The 15,816-nt window shown below is 50.8% G+C and overlaps 1 protein-coding gene across 1 annotated transcript; it reads left to right on the top strand.

Moving 5' to 3' along the window:
• The first annotated feature begins 325 nt into the window (after positions 1–325).
• On the top strand, positions 326–15,493 carry LOC149336964 (uncharacterized). The gene is made up of 4 exons (XM_089554293.1): positions 326–358; positions 1,472–1,702; positions 12,174–12,487; positions 15,361–15,493. The coding sequence occupies exons 1-4, from the start codon at positions 326–328 to the stop codon at positions 15,491–15,493; spliced, it is 711 nt and encodes a 236-aa protein (XP_089410419.1).
• The last annotated feature ends 323 nt before the right edge of the window (positions 15,494–15,816 follow it).

Genomic DNA, 15,816 nt, shown 5'->3' with positions numbered 1-15,816 from the left:
GCTGAGAGAAGCCGGGCCGACAAGCAGCAGATGGGCGCCATCAGTTGTGTAGTAGTTGTTGAAGAGCAGACCATCCCAAGTAACAAAGGGTGTTGTATGTGCTGACTTTCATATCTTATCAAACAGTGTAGTGAGAGCGGGATCCGGGCATATTTCGCGCTGGAACATTACGTGGTCTGGCAATGTCTTGGTCGCAGCTGCGAGGCAGTCGTGTAGATTTTCTGCGCCTGCTGTCATGCAAGGAACAGGATATCGAGACATTCAGCGTCAGCGTTCCGGCGACCGCTCTTATAGGACGCAGAAAAGACGTATTCCTTGGACCGTAATGCCCAACAAGCTAGTTGACCGGACGGGTCCTGTAGGTCAACAAGACGACGCAGGGAGAGATCGCAAAAAACCATGCATTTAGCCGGGCTGGCTTGCTTTCCTGGGTAGGCTACATAGCAGGCTTACGGCTTCGTGGAAGCGACTTATCGCTTAGGAAAGCTGGAGGCTTAAATGAGTTTCACCCTGAGAACTAACAATCATCCTGGTGTTTTGCATATTTGGTAGAGCCATGCGTACAGAAGAATTTTTCTTCAACTATGCAATTTTTGGGAACCTTGCCTAGGTTTCCTATGTTCCCACGTACCTGCGCTTTTGTAGATTATGAATAAATTGTTGCCTTGTTTAAAATCCACTCCATCTTTGAAGATTCACCTAGCAAAATATAACAGGCAGAATTTTTCTGACTATAAGTGAACCATCGCCCAAGTGAAGACACAGCGCACCCCGCCAATAGCTCCCAGGGCGAAATCAATGCACGGGGAACATTCAGGTTGTCGATGCAGTGCCTCGTCTCTCCTCGATGAAATTCAACTAACGCTCCATAGCAGGCGCCAGCCAAATTGGCTCAAAATGTTTTAGCGTTTCGGTGTCATTTGTGTATCAGAACTCCCAGAATCGCTGTGTCTCATGCCCACTCAATATCGTACAAACTTCCGTGCAAAAATGCTCCTTACTATAGCAAAGCAGACATTTGGGCTAGTCTTGTAGTGTCTCCCCTGTTGTGCTTTGTTTTCTGTCCTAGTTTGCGCTGTTTTTCCACCATGAATTCACACCAACTAGCCCAACAGCGCTTGTAGTGTCTCCCCTCTTGTTCTGTGTTTTCTGTCTTAGTTATGCTGTTTTTTCCTTCATGCTCCTTACTATGCTTTCTTTTTCTCTGGAAACTCAGTCATCGAGTCGACTTGCGCTCTTCAGTTTCTCTTGACACGTAGTAAGAGATCCGAGTAATTTCATGCCACTCTTATCTGAACTACTTGCAACCCAAATGTGGCGTCCGTTCCAAAAAACCATAGCTCCCACGTCGCGTTAAAATTGTCATGCAGAGAACTCGTAGATCATCTCTTTCCATGGAGCCCGAAATCTTGATACTTTGGTTGTTTAAGCAGAGTTTGCCTGAAATATTTCTTGGTATGTTACAACGCAGGGAGCTCTAGAACCATCCAAGGATTTCGCGACCAAGCTGGGCTGCAACAAGAGCGACCCTGACACCTGGTCGACCTGCTTCTCTGCCGCAAGTCTGGAGACGCTCCTGTCCACCGCGGCGGCAATGGAGCTGCGTTTTGCACCTTCGTGGGATGCCTTGGCCTTGTTAGGCTTCAGCAGCAAAAAGCTTGCCATTATTAACAACGCTATCACAGGAGCCGACATCGCTCAGGTGGGAACTTTTCACCATTGTTGTCCAGACAACTAACTCTGGAGTGAACTAGAATGGCGTAACCCGGAGTATCATTGTTGCAGCTTCAGAACAGCAGCAAACGTTTCCAAATCAGTGATTAATTTGTCGTAGAGGCTGGTAAAAAAGTACTCTGCAGCTTTCACAAGGCCGAAACAAGGCTATAATTCAGCCAAGGATTCCTTTTTCAGCTTGAAAATAGGGAAGTGGCGATATGCGCACTACTCGGTCTAAACTGCAGAATGAAGAATCGGAATTTATATTAGTAAACGCCACCAGACAGAAATCTTGTTCTCTTTGTCTGTTAGGCCATTTAATGCCATCGGCTTCGAGGCCAACGTATCGCAAACCGCTTATACTACACACATTCTAGAAGTTCGCCACATTCCACGCACCTTATAAACGAGGTTAGCACCGAACGGTTCTGTGCATTCGAGCAAGCGGTAATAGTTGGTTGTGTTTTCGAGAGCCTTGCTAAGGGCTTACAAAATTTCTTTAGAATGTTTATAGGCTGTCCATAGACATTTTCCAATATTTGGAAATAAGTATTTATTGGCGTCCACCCAAAAGCAGCTACGGCGGCTAAAAAGAAAAACTATAGAGCTCCCACTGGAACTTCGTAGCTAAAACTCGTCTTGGTCCGGGGTTCGAACTCGGGACCACCACCTTTTCTGTGAAGTCGCTCTACCATCTGAGCCAGTTGGAACGGCTATGATATGGAAGCGTGAGGGCGGATTGATCAGTAAATTGAAGTGGGACATTTGCTTGTTGCGGTTTATGTGGAAGCGTCTGTGGAATTTAGTTGATATATATGCGACTGAGTTCTCCTTTTTCTTTAATGTGATTTGTTCATCGCCAACAGCAAGCACCTTTGCCAATACCCTCCTACGCCAGATGCAACCAGACAGTTGAGGAGCGGTCATGATCACGGATAACTTCTTCAATGCTCAAGATTCTTGTCGGCGTTTAGCACTCTCAGTTCTCGCATTGGTTGCGGCCGGGTGCATCGAGTACTGTGTTACAGACACCAGTTTTGTACACTTAGGCATAATTACATGACCAATTAGTGCGCTATTTAGGCGTAAAAGTTCACCTAATATTTTCCCACCGAGGTCTTGATTCATCCGTCTCTTTCACCACCAGGCTACATATGGTCGGGGAGCAGAATGAACTTTCACGTACCGAACTCTCCCCCAAATACCTGTCGAAAGTTCTCTTTTGGCAAACCTTCACGGCGTAACATTGTCACGAATATTACGCGCCACGCAATGGGGGACAGAACTGCTTCAGGCTGCCAAGCGGTCGCAAGCAAGATGGCGAAGCACTACTACTTCCTCCACTTCTGAACTGTATTGTTGCTCCCTACTCTGCAGCCTCGCCTCGATGCGGCCTGCTTTCACAGTGTCAAAATGGGGTTAGGCGCGCAAGATGAGCACAGTTATCACTACAGAGAACCAGCGGCACTCGGCCTGAAGTAGTACAATCAGCAGGGCGGTCGTGGTCCTGCTTCGTACGAATGACGTGCACAACATCCGGATGCGGTGGTCTGCGCGATGAGCGGGCTTGCCAGTGAAACGTCACGTCGCTAATGCGGTGGAGAGCCCGGTAAGGCTCGAATTATAGCCGCAGTAATTTTTCAGATAACCCACGGTGATGGACTGGGGTCCAAACCCACACATGAACGCCTGCCTCGCACGTAGCAAATCGCCGTCTGAGGTTGCAGCGGTCAGCGTCGACGTACTGTTGACGGTGCATTCGCTGCCTGGCCAGTTGACGTGCTTCTTCATCCCGCTGAACGACAGCTGCGACGTCAAGATCAGGCGCTACGGGTGACATGGCAGCCAAAGAAATAATAACTGGGCCACCGAAGACAAGCTGAAAGGGCATGTACAGTGTTGTCTCCTGAAGAGCCGCATTGTAAGCGAATGTTGCTTGTCGGAGAACTTCGTCTGACGTTTTATGCTCCACATCGACATACATGGAAAGCATGTCGGCCAGGGTTCTTTTAAGGCATTCCACCAAGCCATTTGTGTGTGGGTGGTACGCCGTAGTACGCCTAAGGCTGGTGTGGGTCAGGTCTCGGACTGCCAGAGTCAAGCGGGCGTGAAAGCAGCTCCAAGATCAGTAATGATAACGGCAGGGGCGCCATGACGCAGCACGATGTTGTGTACAGAAAATTCAGCTACTTCGACAGCATTTCTGCTTGCAAGTATTGTTGTCTGAGCGTTCCGCGTCCAATATTGCTGTCTCGACGAATTGGTCTAGTTTGGTTTGTTGGGGCTTTTGGACGTTAAACCCCAATAAACCAAACCAAACCAATTCGTCGCGACAGCAATCCAACGTTTTCCAGTGGATGACTTCGGGAAAGGGCCGAGTGGGTCCATTCCTACTTGTTGGAAAGGCGTTTTCGAAGAAATCCGGGGGGTTTGAAGGGTGGAGACTTACGGCGTTGGCAGTCGTGACAGGTTTTCGGGCATGTCCGCACTGATGGAAGTAATCTGGGCCAGTAATAGCTCTTCCGAATCGTTGCTAAGGTACGACAGACTCCGAGGTGGCCGGCAGATGGTTCGTCTTGGCAAGCGCTCAAGATATCGGGGCGCAGCTGTCACAGGACAACAAGAAGAAATGTTACAGTATTGCTCTCAAAGTTGCGCTTTCAGAGGACGCCGTTTTGCAGAGTGAAAGATTGGAACCCAGTAAGGAAAAAACAGAGGACACGGGGACCATCGCTGCCTTCCAGGTACACGATGAGCGGCGCTAACTCTGGGTCCGCCCTTTGAATCTGCGCCATATCGGTTGCGCTAACAGCACCAAGGAAAGCGAAGTATTCAATGATTACAGAGAAAGCCAGGTCCACTGGCGCGCGTGATAAACATTCCGCATCTTAGTGTTTTTGCCTCGACTTGTACACGAACGTTACGTTGTACGCCTGCAAACGGAGGCTCCACTTCGCCGACCGCCCAGATGGGTCTTTTAGGCTGGCCAGCCAGCATAGCGAGTAGTGATCACTGACAACGCGAGAAGGTCTTCCGTAGAGGTATGGGCGCAAGTTACTGATGGCTCAGAGTACCGCAAACATTATTTCTCAGTGGTTGAATAGTTGCACTCCAAGCGGGAAAGTGTACAGCTTGCTTAAGCGATGGGTTCGCTCGGCGCGCTCCTGCCACTGTACCAGGACCGGCCGAAGTCCTACGTTGATGCCATGGGTGCGTATGTCGGTTGCTTCGGCGTCATCGAAGTGGGTGATTATCGCTGGACGTTGCAGGCTGCGGTGGAGCTCCAATAAAGCACCCTTTTGGTCGCTTCCCCACAAGAACGGTGTGTCATCTCTGGTTAGTGCTGTTAAGGATTCAGTCATTCTGGAGAAATGTTGAACGAATCGTCGATAGTAAGAGCACAGCCCCAAAAACCGTCGAAGAGTCTTTTTGTCAGTGACGCGTGGGAAACTGGAGGCAGCAGCGGTCTGGTCGAGATCTGGGAGAACACCGCGCGCGCTTACAACATGCCCGAGGAAGCGAAGCTCCTCAATATAAAAATAGCATTTCTCAGGCTTGATCGTAAGTTGCGCACATTGGAGCGGGCGGACACTGTGCGCAGCTTCTCTAAGAGTTGCTCAAAGGTCGACCAGAAAATGGCGACATTGTCCAGGTATACGAGGCACGTCTGTCACTTGAGCCCAGACAAGACAGTGTCTATCATGCGTTCGAACGTGGCCGGCGCAGAGCAAAGACACAACGGGAGCACCTTAAATTCGTATAGGCCATCAGGCATCACAAAAGCAGTTTTCTCGCGGTCTCGCTCGCCCACCTCTATCTGCCAGTAGCCACGTCTGAGATATAAGGAAGAAAAGAAGCTGGCATCACGTAGTCTTTTGAGTGCATCATCAATCCTGGGGAGCGGGTGAACGTCCTTTTTGGTCACGTTGTTCAGTTTACACTAATCAACATAAGATATTAATGTGTTGTCTTTCTTTCTGACGAGGACCACCGGTGACAAGCATGGGCTTGTCGACGGCTCAATGACATCGTCGGCGACCATTTCGTCTACTTACCTTTTAATGCCTTCGCGTTTCGTCGAGGAAACGCGGTAGAGAGAGAGAGCGAGAGAACTTTTATTTAAAAAGAGGAAGGTTGCTCGAGCAACTTGGGTGGCACCCCTAGTCCAAGGCGCCACTGGCTTTAGCTGACTGACGGACTTGCTGAACCAACTTAAGTTGCTGATCCAGGGTCCCGCTGGTCAGGGCCAACTCCCACTGCTCATATGTCGGGTTGGATACAGTTAAGTGTTTTGGTTTCGTTGTACATTCCCACGATATGTGGTAGAGCGTAGGGCAAGCTCCACACCAAGGGCATGTATTCTGATATTGAGTGGGGCTAATCTTGTGTAGGATGAACAAGTTAGAGAAAGTGTTGGTCTGAATTTTCCTCCAGTCTATGGCTGCGGAGGAGTCTAGTTTTATGTGAGGGGGTGGGTATTTTCTGCGCTCGAGCAGAATATGTTCTAATCTGTCACAATAGGTGCTAGGCATGGGCGTGGGGTAGGGATGAGGATCCGCCCGGTGGGTTAAATCTCGGGCTAGATCGTTGGCTACCTCATTTCCAGCTAGTCCTTCGTGACCAGGTGTCCATGTTAGTCTGTGTGTTAGGCTGAGATTGCCAAGTAGCTGTGTTGCTCTTGAGGGAAGCCTGCCATTAAGAAAGTCTCGGCAGGCTTGTTGGGAGTCTGTTATAACGTGGGAGGACTCTCCTCTTTGGTCTTTATGTTTGATGGCGATAGATATTGCCAGAGCCTCTGCAGAGGAGGGGTTTTCTGCATATATAGAAGCTTGGAGAGCCGGTTGTAGTTGGTGGTCAATCGCAGCGACTGAGAACTTTCCCGGCGTGGGGTAGGCCCCAATGTCTACGTAAACGGCTTTACGGTCGCTTTCTAGGTGTTTCTGAAGTGCCTTTGCTCGCGCTTGTCGTCTGCCTTGCTGATGAGCATGATGCATGTGACGTGGGATTGGACTAACGGTGATCTTTTCTCGGGTTTGGAGTGGAAGAGAGGTTTTACTGCCTCTTGTCTCCAGCCCCGGCCACGTCCCTAATTTAGTCAGGATCGTCCTTCCCGCATTGGCTGACGTCAGCGATTGTGAATCCGTTGCTAGCAGTCAAGATGGCCCCCTCCCCTAAACAAGCACAAAACCACTTAGAAATCTGGCAATGGAATTGTAGAACTTTCAAAAATAAGGACAGTTCCTTGCTTATGTTGATTCAAAAGTCTCCTATACCCCCGGATATAATGTCTCAAGGAAACCCGCGTGGCTCCTTACCTTCGTGGATATTATACAACGGCACCTACGGACTCGCCGAGAGTAGCTACTCTTGTGGCCAAATCAGTTACGACAGTCCCACGTCAACTCCCCTTCACAGATATTAACCATGTTCTAATTGAAGTTCTGCCGCAAAAGAGGGGAAAGCAGAGCATCTTTATCCTAAATATCTACAGCCCTCCAAGCCGCAAGAAGGAAGATTTTCTGCCTATACTAACAGAATGCACCAGAATAGCCCAGGACAACCCCTTGGTAGTTCTGGGAGACATGAATCCAAGACACAGCTCCTGGGGCTACATAAGCGACTCTCATAAAGGTGCTAATCTACTTGAAGCCGTGGAAATGCTAGGTTTACTGATATTACCTCTCCTACCAGAACAGGGAAAAAGGAGCCTTTGACAACGTCTCCCATCAGGCTATCCTAGAGGAGCTGAGTGGTCTAAACTGTGGAGAGAGGATATTTAACTACATCAAGGCTTTCCTCTCCAACAGAACCGCCACCATAGGCATTGGTGAAGTCCGTTCTCATCCCTTCCCCATGCCTAACAAGGGTACTCCTCAAGGGGCTATAATATCCCCCCTCCTCTTCAATATTGCCATGCTAAAGCTAGCAAGAAAGCTTCAAACGCAGCCCGACATAGGCTACACGGTCTATGCCGATGATATAACTCTATGGGCCACACACGGCTCCTTAGCCCAAAAAGAAGAAGCCCTACAAGAAGCCATACACAGGGTTGAAGAATTTGCTGCGGAAAGTGGTCTGGAGTGTGCCCCGGAGAAGTCTGAGGTCATTAGACTCCACAAACTCCCTTACACATCCCCAGGAGAAGTTGAGCTTTTCCTGGGTGGACGCAAGACTAATGAAACGCGGTATGGGCGCTGGAATATGGGTGATGTGGTCTCGTCGGTGCTGATACGATGCTTTGCGACAGGCGAACGACCGACCCTAGATCTTGTGGCAAAACAACCCGCGAAGTCAGTTAGAAGCGCCGACCGAAGAGTCTCTTGCTCAGGCGCCAAGTTCGGACTGATTCTAACGGACGGAAGGGCAGGGCATGGTGGGGCCTGGTCTTGAGGGCTTGTCTTCAGGGCCTACACTTGAGGCAACACGGCGAAGTCATGCAGAAATGCGACAGCCGTGCCCTTGACGGGGCGCTACAACTCGTTGGCAAAATTTGTAAGCAGCACACTGGAACAACCGTCTTGTAGTTGGACGAGCCCACGACCGACGGCTACTGCCTTCTCGAGCAGCAGCAGGGATACGTGGCTATCAGCGATACCCTCGTAATGGTGAGATAAATCATTCTTCACGAGAACTAGCACACTGGACCGGGGTGGCAATATTGCGTCTTCCTCAACAAGTCACAGGTCATTTAAGCGTGAATCGTCTTTGTCAGGGCGCGCCACGGCCCTTTTCGTCGAGAACATGACCCATGCTGCGTGCAGGAAGATGACAGCGTCGTTCTTCTGCAGAAAGTCGATACCGAGGATGAAGTCCCTCGAACACTCACGGAGGACTACAAATTCGCCGACGTACACAAAACCACAGATATTGGCAGGAGCTGGACACCTGCTAGCGGGGATAATCAAGTGACCTCCAGCAGTTCGAGTGCTAGGCCTCGAGCACCGCTTCAAAACTCTCTTTTGTTCTAGGACATGAGCAAGGCACATGACGGAATAATTGGTACTAGTATCTAGCAAAGCGGTAACGTCGACTCCATGAATTGTAACGCACAATCCGAACGTAGCGCGTCAAATGCTGTCGATACTTGCTCCCAGAGAAACACCGTCGCGTGGTAGTGGCGTAGGAGGATTTGCAGAAGTCCGGGCGTCAGCGGCCTTGCCTCCAGAGGCCGCTGGAATCAGTTCTCCCGGCGTGGACTGCGATAACGGCGTCCGGAGTAGCCTAAGGCTTGACGGGGGCTTGTTGGACGATAGCGCCTCAGCTACGGGGATCGAGCCTCCCGGTGGTCTGACGTGATGTGGTTCTCACCACAGTGATAGCAAAGAGGCTGACGATCCGGGGCACGCCACACTTCACTCTGCCGCGGTCGCTGGCAGGCTGGCGGAGCGCGTCCACGAGGGAAGGTCGGCGGGGGCACTGCTGGAGTCGCGGCACTGGCCTCTCACCCAAAGACCTAACGTAGGACGGACGCATACGTGTGCCTTGCATCAAGGTGGCGAAGAACCTTAAAAATCTGGTGCTTTTGTGCTGCCAGGCGCACCTCGTCCCAGATAACTTCACTCAGTGGCGGGAAAAATGGCATATCGGACGGCATCCGGAAGGCCTGCAGTTCCTCTCTGACGACAGATCGGACGAGTTCACGGAGAAAGGTCGCGTCGCTACTGAGAGGCATAGAGATGGGATCAGACCCAAAGGTGTTGACGTCGCGATTGTATTGGCGGGCTCGCTGTTCTAGCTTCTTCTCCATAGTGGCCGCCTCGGTGAGAAACTCTGCCTCAGTGCGCGGTGGGCTGCGAACGAGTCCTGCGAAAAGCTTTTGCTTTACGCCCCGCATGAGGTGGGAGGATTCTTGTCGTCCGTCATGTTGGGATCCGCGCATTTAAAATGGTGGGCCTTGTCCTCTTAGTACATGCGTACACTCTCGTTGTGGCATAGGTTGCGCGAGTGTAACGCAGCTTCTGCTTGCTTTCGATGGTCTGCATTCGGGAAAGTGGCAATCAGATTGCGGCAACAGGCCTCCCAGGGTGTAAAGTAAGCTTCATGGTTTTCGAGCCATGTCTAGCCGACTCTTCAAGCGCGACTCTTCAAGCTTCGCTGCAGCCGTTGTAATGGGCAGCACGCTCGAAATTCTCGAGCCAATCCACGGCGTCCTCGAACACGTCGCCATGAAACGACGGGGGTGTTCGCGGCTGGTGACAGAAAATTTGCGTCGGGAGCCTGATCTCAGTTTTCATGGCAGGTGGTGCCTCCGAACACCGAAGTTGCGTCGACCTGTTGCAGCCGGAAGGAGTCCAAATTCAGGGGACGCCCAACGGGGGCGGCGGTCGCGGCGCTGATGAACTGGGGTGAGATCCATATTGGTCGGTAGCCTACGCGGGTCTGGAAGCGTACCCGGCTCCTGCACCAGATTTGTCACGAATATTACGCGCCACAGTATCGGGGACAGAAAAACTGCTCCAGGCTGTCGAGCGGTCGAAAGCAAGATGGCGAAGCACTTCTACTTTCTCCGCTTCTGAGCTGCATGAATATCAGTAAATCACGCTAGCTCTCGAGAGCACCGCCTCAACCACGGGTTTCTACTCCTGCTTGAGGACGCCAGCTAAACATTTAAGCATTGAAGCCTACCATAGCATTGTCTGCGTCTCCCGTCATCAATGGCTGCATCCCATTAAGCCTTGCCAATGCCTTAATATTCCGCAGTTTTGGGTCCCGACAAGGCGTCCTGAGCCCCCGTGGGCGTGAACCTGCTATTGTAGAACATCCTACTAAAACGCATCCGCGCAGCCTACGAGCGAGGCGCAGGCATCAGAAAATGCGACGTGTGGACGACTGCCGATAATAATCCCACGTATACTTCTATCGAGGCGGGTATCGCCTCGCCTTTAGTCACTGTCCGTGCAGACGTATCGGCCTTTGAGGTGTCGCCATCGAAGGCGCTTCTCCTATCGGCTTCTTCTGGTGCCTGCCTTAACTCTGAAGCACTCCAGCACACTTTGAGCCCTACGGGGGCCGTGACAAGCCACCACTCGAGGTCAGAATACTTACGACTCGTCCCACTTTCCGAAAGCAAGAACCTGATTCTATTAACCATGCACTCTCAAGACTGAGACCAAGGATTTTAAGCATCTACGTCAAGGCTTACAGAAACGTCATCCCGTATTTGCTCCTGCGGCAATATTTGTGCTACAAGAGCTGTTTGAATGAGGCACCTTGTCCCATCAGCAGTTGCCTTGCCTCGTTGCTTCTTGGAAATGTTTCTTGTTGACGCTCATCTGTCTGGTTCTGTCGGTGCATTGTTTGGAACTGTAGAGCTTCAGTCACTAGGCGACGCCTGAAGGACAGATCACGATGCCTTTTTGCGGGCGCACCCGTTCTCAGCTAATCGCTCCTTCGCTCTGTCTTCAGCGCTTTATGATAGGGCATCGACCACCAGCCTAAGAGGATTAACTGGCGGACTCTCCGATGATTAATCAAGGAAGGCGTGGTCGCGGGGTAAACTTCCGGTGTCGCCACTGCGGCGGCGGCGACCGCAGAAAGGATTTTTTCTCCTTGGCGCAGGCAGAAAGGGGTCCAGCCCCACCTCGCAGGCAGGCCACTTTCGGCAGCTCGCGCACAGTGACTCTGTGCTGCACTAGCTGGACGTCGGCGTGGAAATGAAACGGACCGCCTTCTCTGAACGGAGAATAGCGACGGCGTGAGAAGCAAGCTGTATTTTCCCACTGGTAGCTGTACGAAGAAAACGGTGGCGTCCTCTGACGTGGCGACCTTCCAATAAATGGATGTTCAATGTTAACCTTGCTCTAGGCCCGGCTTCCGCAGAGTCTGTTCAAGCTGGTAGGGAATCACCGTCGCGGGAAGTAGTGCTGCGTGACGGTGCCATCATCGACATTGCCATCGGAAATGCGGGTCCTCGCCTCCGGCACCACTGCGAGGGGGCAATGGTGCCACCTCTAGCGGTGAATGGCTCCTCAAGTCGTCTTGAGTGACTCCTTGATTGGACATTGATTGAGAGCAGAGATTCCATAGCCAGGGATCTCAGAATCTCGGACTGCATTTATGCAGCTCAGCTGCGTATGTGCACAGGAGCGTAGTAGCGTATTACTCAGTGCTCACTACTTGTTTTTTGCTCATGGCTCTCAGGCGCAAAACTTAGACTTAATTTCTACTGTAATCTTTGTTAGCAACCTCCGGCTCATACTACTCTCTCTCTCTGGTCACGTGGTTCCCGTTCATTACTTCTCTACTAACCTAGGTTGCGAGAGCATTCATTGGTTTAACGCGCACGCAGTTATTGCACAGCACCTTTACGACGCAACAAACCTCCACAGTCTCGAGCAGACACAGCGTATTTCGCTTACAGATAAATCAGTTATAGAATGACGAAACACGACATTTTCAGTCTTGTAATACGAACCACAGTCAAGATTTCCTCGGCGCGATCTTTCACCGGTTTGCAGGCCAGGAATCTCATGGACGAGTACATAAGACCAAAAGCCGAGGCCAGCGGCAGCGCTTCGACAAATGACGCGTTGTTGTCTTTCACCGCGAGATACCTGGCCGGGGACTTCGCTTCCGAAGTGGAGAAACGCCTTAAAGGCGCTAGTTACGAGGACACCATGGTGCAGCTGGCCGCCGCCATTTCAGGTTGCGGCACGCGCACAGTAGCCAAGAAAGCCCTCCGCGGCTACCACTACATGGTCGACAGCGGCTCCAGGCCGCTCTTCGAGCCAATGCTGAGCACCGCAGAAGTCGCCCAGTTCCTTTCAGAAGGGTGAGCACAGTCCGGGGCTTCACCCACAAGTTCGAACTTGCACCGAGGGTGCCTTAATGCAGTTGTTGCCGCGCTCTGCTGATGCTGAAAACGCAGCATGTGAGATGCTGGCATTGCTTTCACTTTTCAGCCGGAGTGAAATGCGAAACTTTGGTTTACGAATACTTTCCCGGCCGGCTGAGAATTCAGAGTTGTTGCAAGTATTCTCGACCCTTCCATCACAGCGTGCTTCGTTTTGTAATATCAGAATTTATATCATCATCTCGAGCCTAACTACGTGTCCACTGCAGAGCAAGTTCTCTGCCATATATCTCCCTCCTAGTAACCTCCCATTGACAACATCCCTCAGTTGGAAAATGCTCAACACATTCAGGAGCAGAAAAGAGCCCAGTGGGTTAGACCAAGCGCGAGTCAGATAGCATAATAGAAATGAAGAATAAATGGCCTTGGGCACCGTATGCACTGCGAAGGCAAGATAGCCGATGGTCCTTAAGAGTAACGGAGTGTATTCCAAGAAAATACATGTGTAGAAAGCTGCGGCAACGAGTCAAGAGGGCGGATGAGACTAGGAAGTTTTCAGATGAAAGGTGGCCGCAGCAGGCACAAGGCAGCGTTTATTGAAGAGATGTATGAGAGGCCATTGCCCTAAGGCAGACACGGTGAAACTGGTAACCACAGTTTTTCTTTCTTTGTCTTAGATTGCTCTAACATCCTAATGGTGTTGACTGTTTTAGAACATTTCTAAAATATTTTGTGCGCCTCCTTCTTACAACGTCCTGATCTCTCCATTTAAGTTTCAATTTGCTTCATTGTATTACGGTTCACTAGAACAGCCCCGGGTGATGTAGGAGGTCGCGCGGAGCTCACATCAATGTCATGAGAGAGGCACGATACCGAAGTGAGCGCTTATCTCTTATCCACACCCGCCTCTCACAAATCCATACCGTGTCGTCGTTTGCCAGTAGGGGCTTCAACCCGCTACATGTACGAAGACTCTTGTACCTTCCCTGGGTCATTTGCTACTCTCAAATTCATCAATCCCTCTGAATCCGGCCATTAAAGGTACATTATCATCATCCTCATCAGCGTGACTACGCCCTCTACAGGACAAGGGCACCTCCCTTATCTCTCCGATTAACCTTGTGCTGTGCCAGCTGCGGCAACCTACAGCAGATGATTAATTGGTGTGATATGCATGGAGAGATCTTTGGCCAGAAGCGGGCAGTGAAGAAAAATTCATGCTCACTTTTATGGCTGGAATATCGTTCTCTAAGGAGAAAGAAGTTTATTTTGTCCAAAAATATAATCATATTAAGCTAGAACACACCCAGACGCGAAGTGCATGTACCACCGCCTCCAGCCGTTGTTGCAAGTAGCCTCCAGGCACCTCTAGAATGATTTTTATTGCGAAAGCAATACTACTCGCACTTTCAAGACTTCGCGTGACCCGGCCGCAGTTACGTATGGGCGACCAACTCGCTCCTTCAGATAGCCCGGTTGCATTTACGCCGCGCCGCGCATCTGTGGCGCTACTGCCGCTGTGACGTCATACCAGCTGTAGATTATGGGCGACCAACTCGCTCCTTCAGAGAGCCCGGCTGCAGTTACGGTGTGTGTTTGCCGCGCTGCGCACCTGTGGCGCTACTGCCGCTGTGACGTCGTACCAGATGTAGATTATGGGCGACCAGCTCGCTCCTTCAGAGAGCCCGGCTGCAGTTACGGTGTGTGTTTGCCGCGCTGCGCACCTGTGGCGCTACTGCCGCTGTGACATCATACCAGCTGTAGATTGTTTTCTTTCTCTCAGTCGCAACAACATCAAGAACGAAATATAAAAAAATTACCGAAGACGCTTTGAGTCGTCGCGCAGCGGCGGCCGGTAGCCACGCGTGACCTGTAGACGCGGCGCACTGCGTTCCTTGATTTGGAGGCGCTGCGCTTTTGCTTTCGCAACCTACCAGGCTTAACCAAAGCTAAGCCCCCGCCAATTTTTCTTCCTGTATCTCTGAAGTTAGCCTGCTTCGGCATTCCCTTCTAAATGGTGGCCATACAGTCATTCTTGGTCTTGATGTGTAAAGTTTGGAACTGCTTGAAAAAACGCATCCAAACTGGTCCGCCCGCACGCTGCAGCTACCGCGTGCTGCTGCGATCGGCGCATGTAAAGAACACGAACGCTATCTACGCGCCCTGTCCGCCGAGGTGGCCATCAACACCGTATATATTCTTACGCTGTGGTCCTTAACGCTAGGGTTTGCAGTGAGTCACCTTCCAAAAGGCCTCCTGCATCTCACTCGCGTCAAGCACTTTCACCTTGCGTTGATAAATATGCCGAAAAGGCCCGTTTCAGCCGCATTGCAAGGGCAAGTTTTAATTGTGCAAGGCCGTGAATGAATGTCATTCACATGTTTGAGGTGTCTTCGCAACTTGCTACGCCAGTTGGAGCACGGTTAACTGCGCTATTCGTGGCTACGTAAAATACATGTAGCGGCGCGTATCGCACTGGCGCGGAAATGGCGTTAACCATCATCTTCAGGGATCACCCGTCGTAACGGTCACATTTCTACGCGCATCATGACCATTGTGCTCGTCCATAGACTCCACGTTAGTTGATAGGCTAGATGAATCGTGAACCAACAAGACTTTTAATTAAAATCCGACGACGATTCGAGACTAAATAACAGGTGGGCTCGACCGATCAGCAACACCTGTATTATGCTAGAGGAAGAAGAGACCGGAGAAATAAAAACGTGCGAATACCGCCTTAAGCACTGGTCGCCTACTGTCAACGATTAGATATAGAGTGCTAATTTATTTAGATGCGCAAGACATCTGTATAAATCGTTTTCTTAAAACTAACGCGCGCTTCTCCTTCACAGAAAGGTACCCAGCCTGAAGGACGGCAACGCGTGGCCACCAGCCAAAAACACCTCACGTTTCCTCTTCGCCAACGGCACCGAGGTCACGGGCACCGTGGTTTTATGCGACCAGTTAGACAACTTTTTTGGATGAGGACTCTGCGTGTCTTGACTGCGCCTGTGCAGCCAACGGCTCTGTGTTGGCTGCTTTGGAAGCTTCATAAAAGTCAAAATTCAATTGTTCTCACCCTTGGGATGTGATTTTAAGAGTTGGTGGCAAGTTTTTAACATAAGGACCTCACAGCGGTCATTGTGGTTACTTCTGCACCTGCATTTCCAAAAATTACTTACTGCTTCCTACAAGGGCCGGTTTGTCTCTGGACCGGTCCAGGAGACATCTAGAGAAGTACGGCGGAGAAGGCGGAAGAACTGGAATCAACCCAGGGGTCACCTGTAGAATAAGAAACATTCACTACG

Source organism: Amblyomma mixtum, chromosome 7 (genome assembly GCF_055824585.1).
Source record: "Amblyomma mixtum isolate Tamu chromosome 7, ASM5582458v1, whole genome shotgun sequence".
NCBI classification, from domain to species: domain Eukaryota; kingdom Metazoa; phylum Arthropoda; class Arachnida; order Ixodida; family Ixodidae; genus Amblyomma; species Amblyomma mixtum.
The sequence above is the reverse complement of the archived record's forward strand: the minus strand, read 5'-3'. Positions and strand labels throughout refer to the sequence as shown.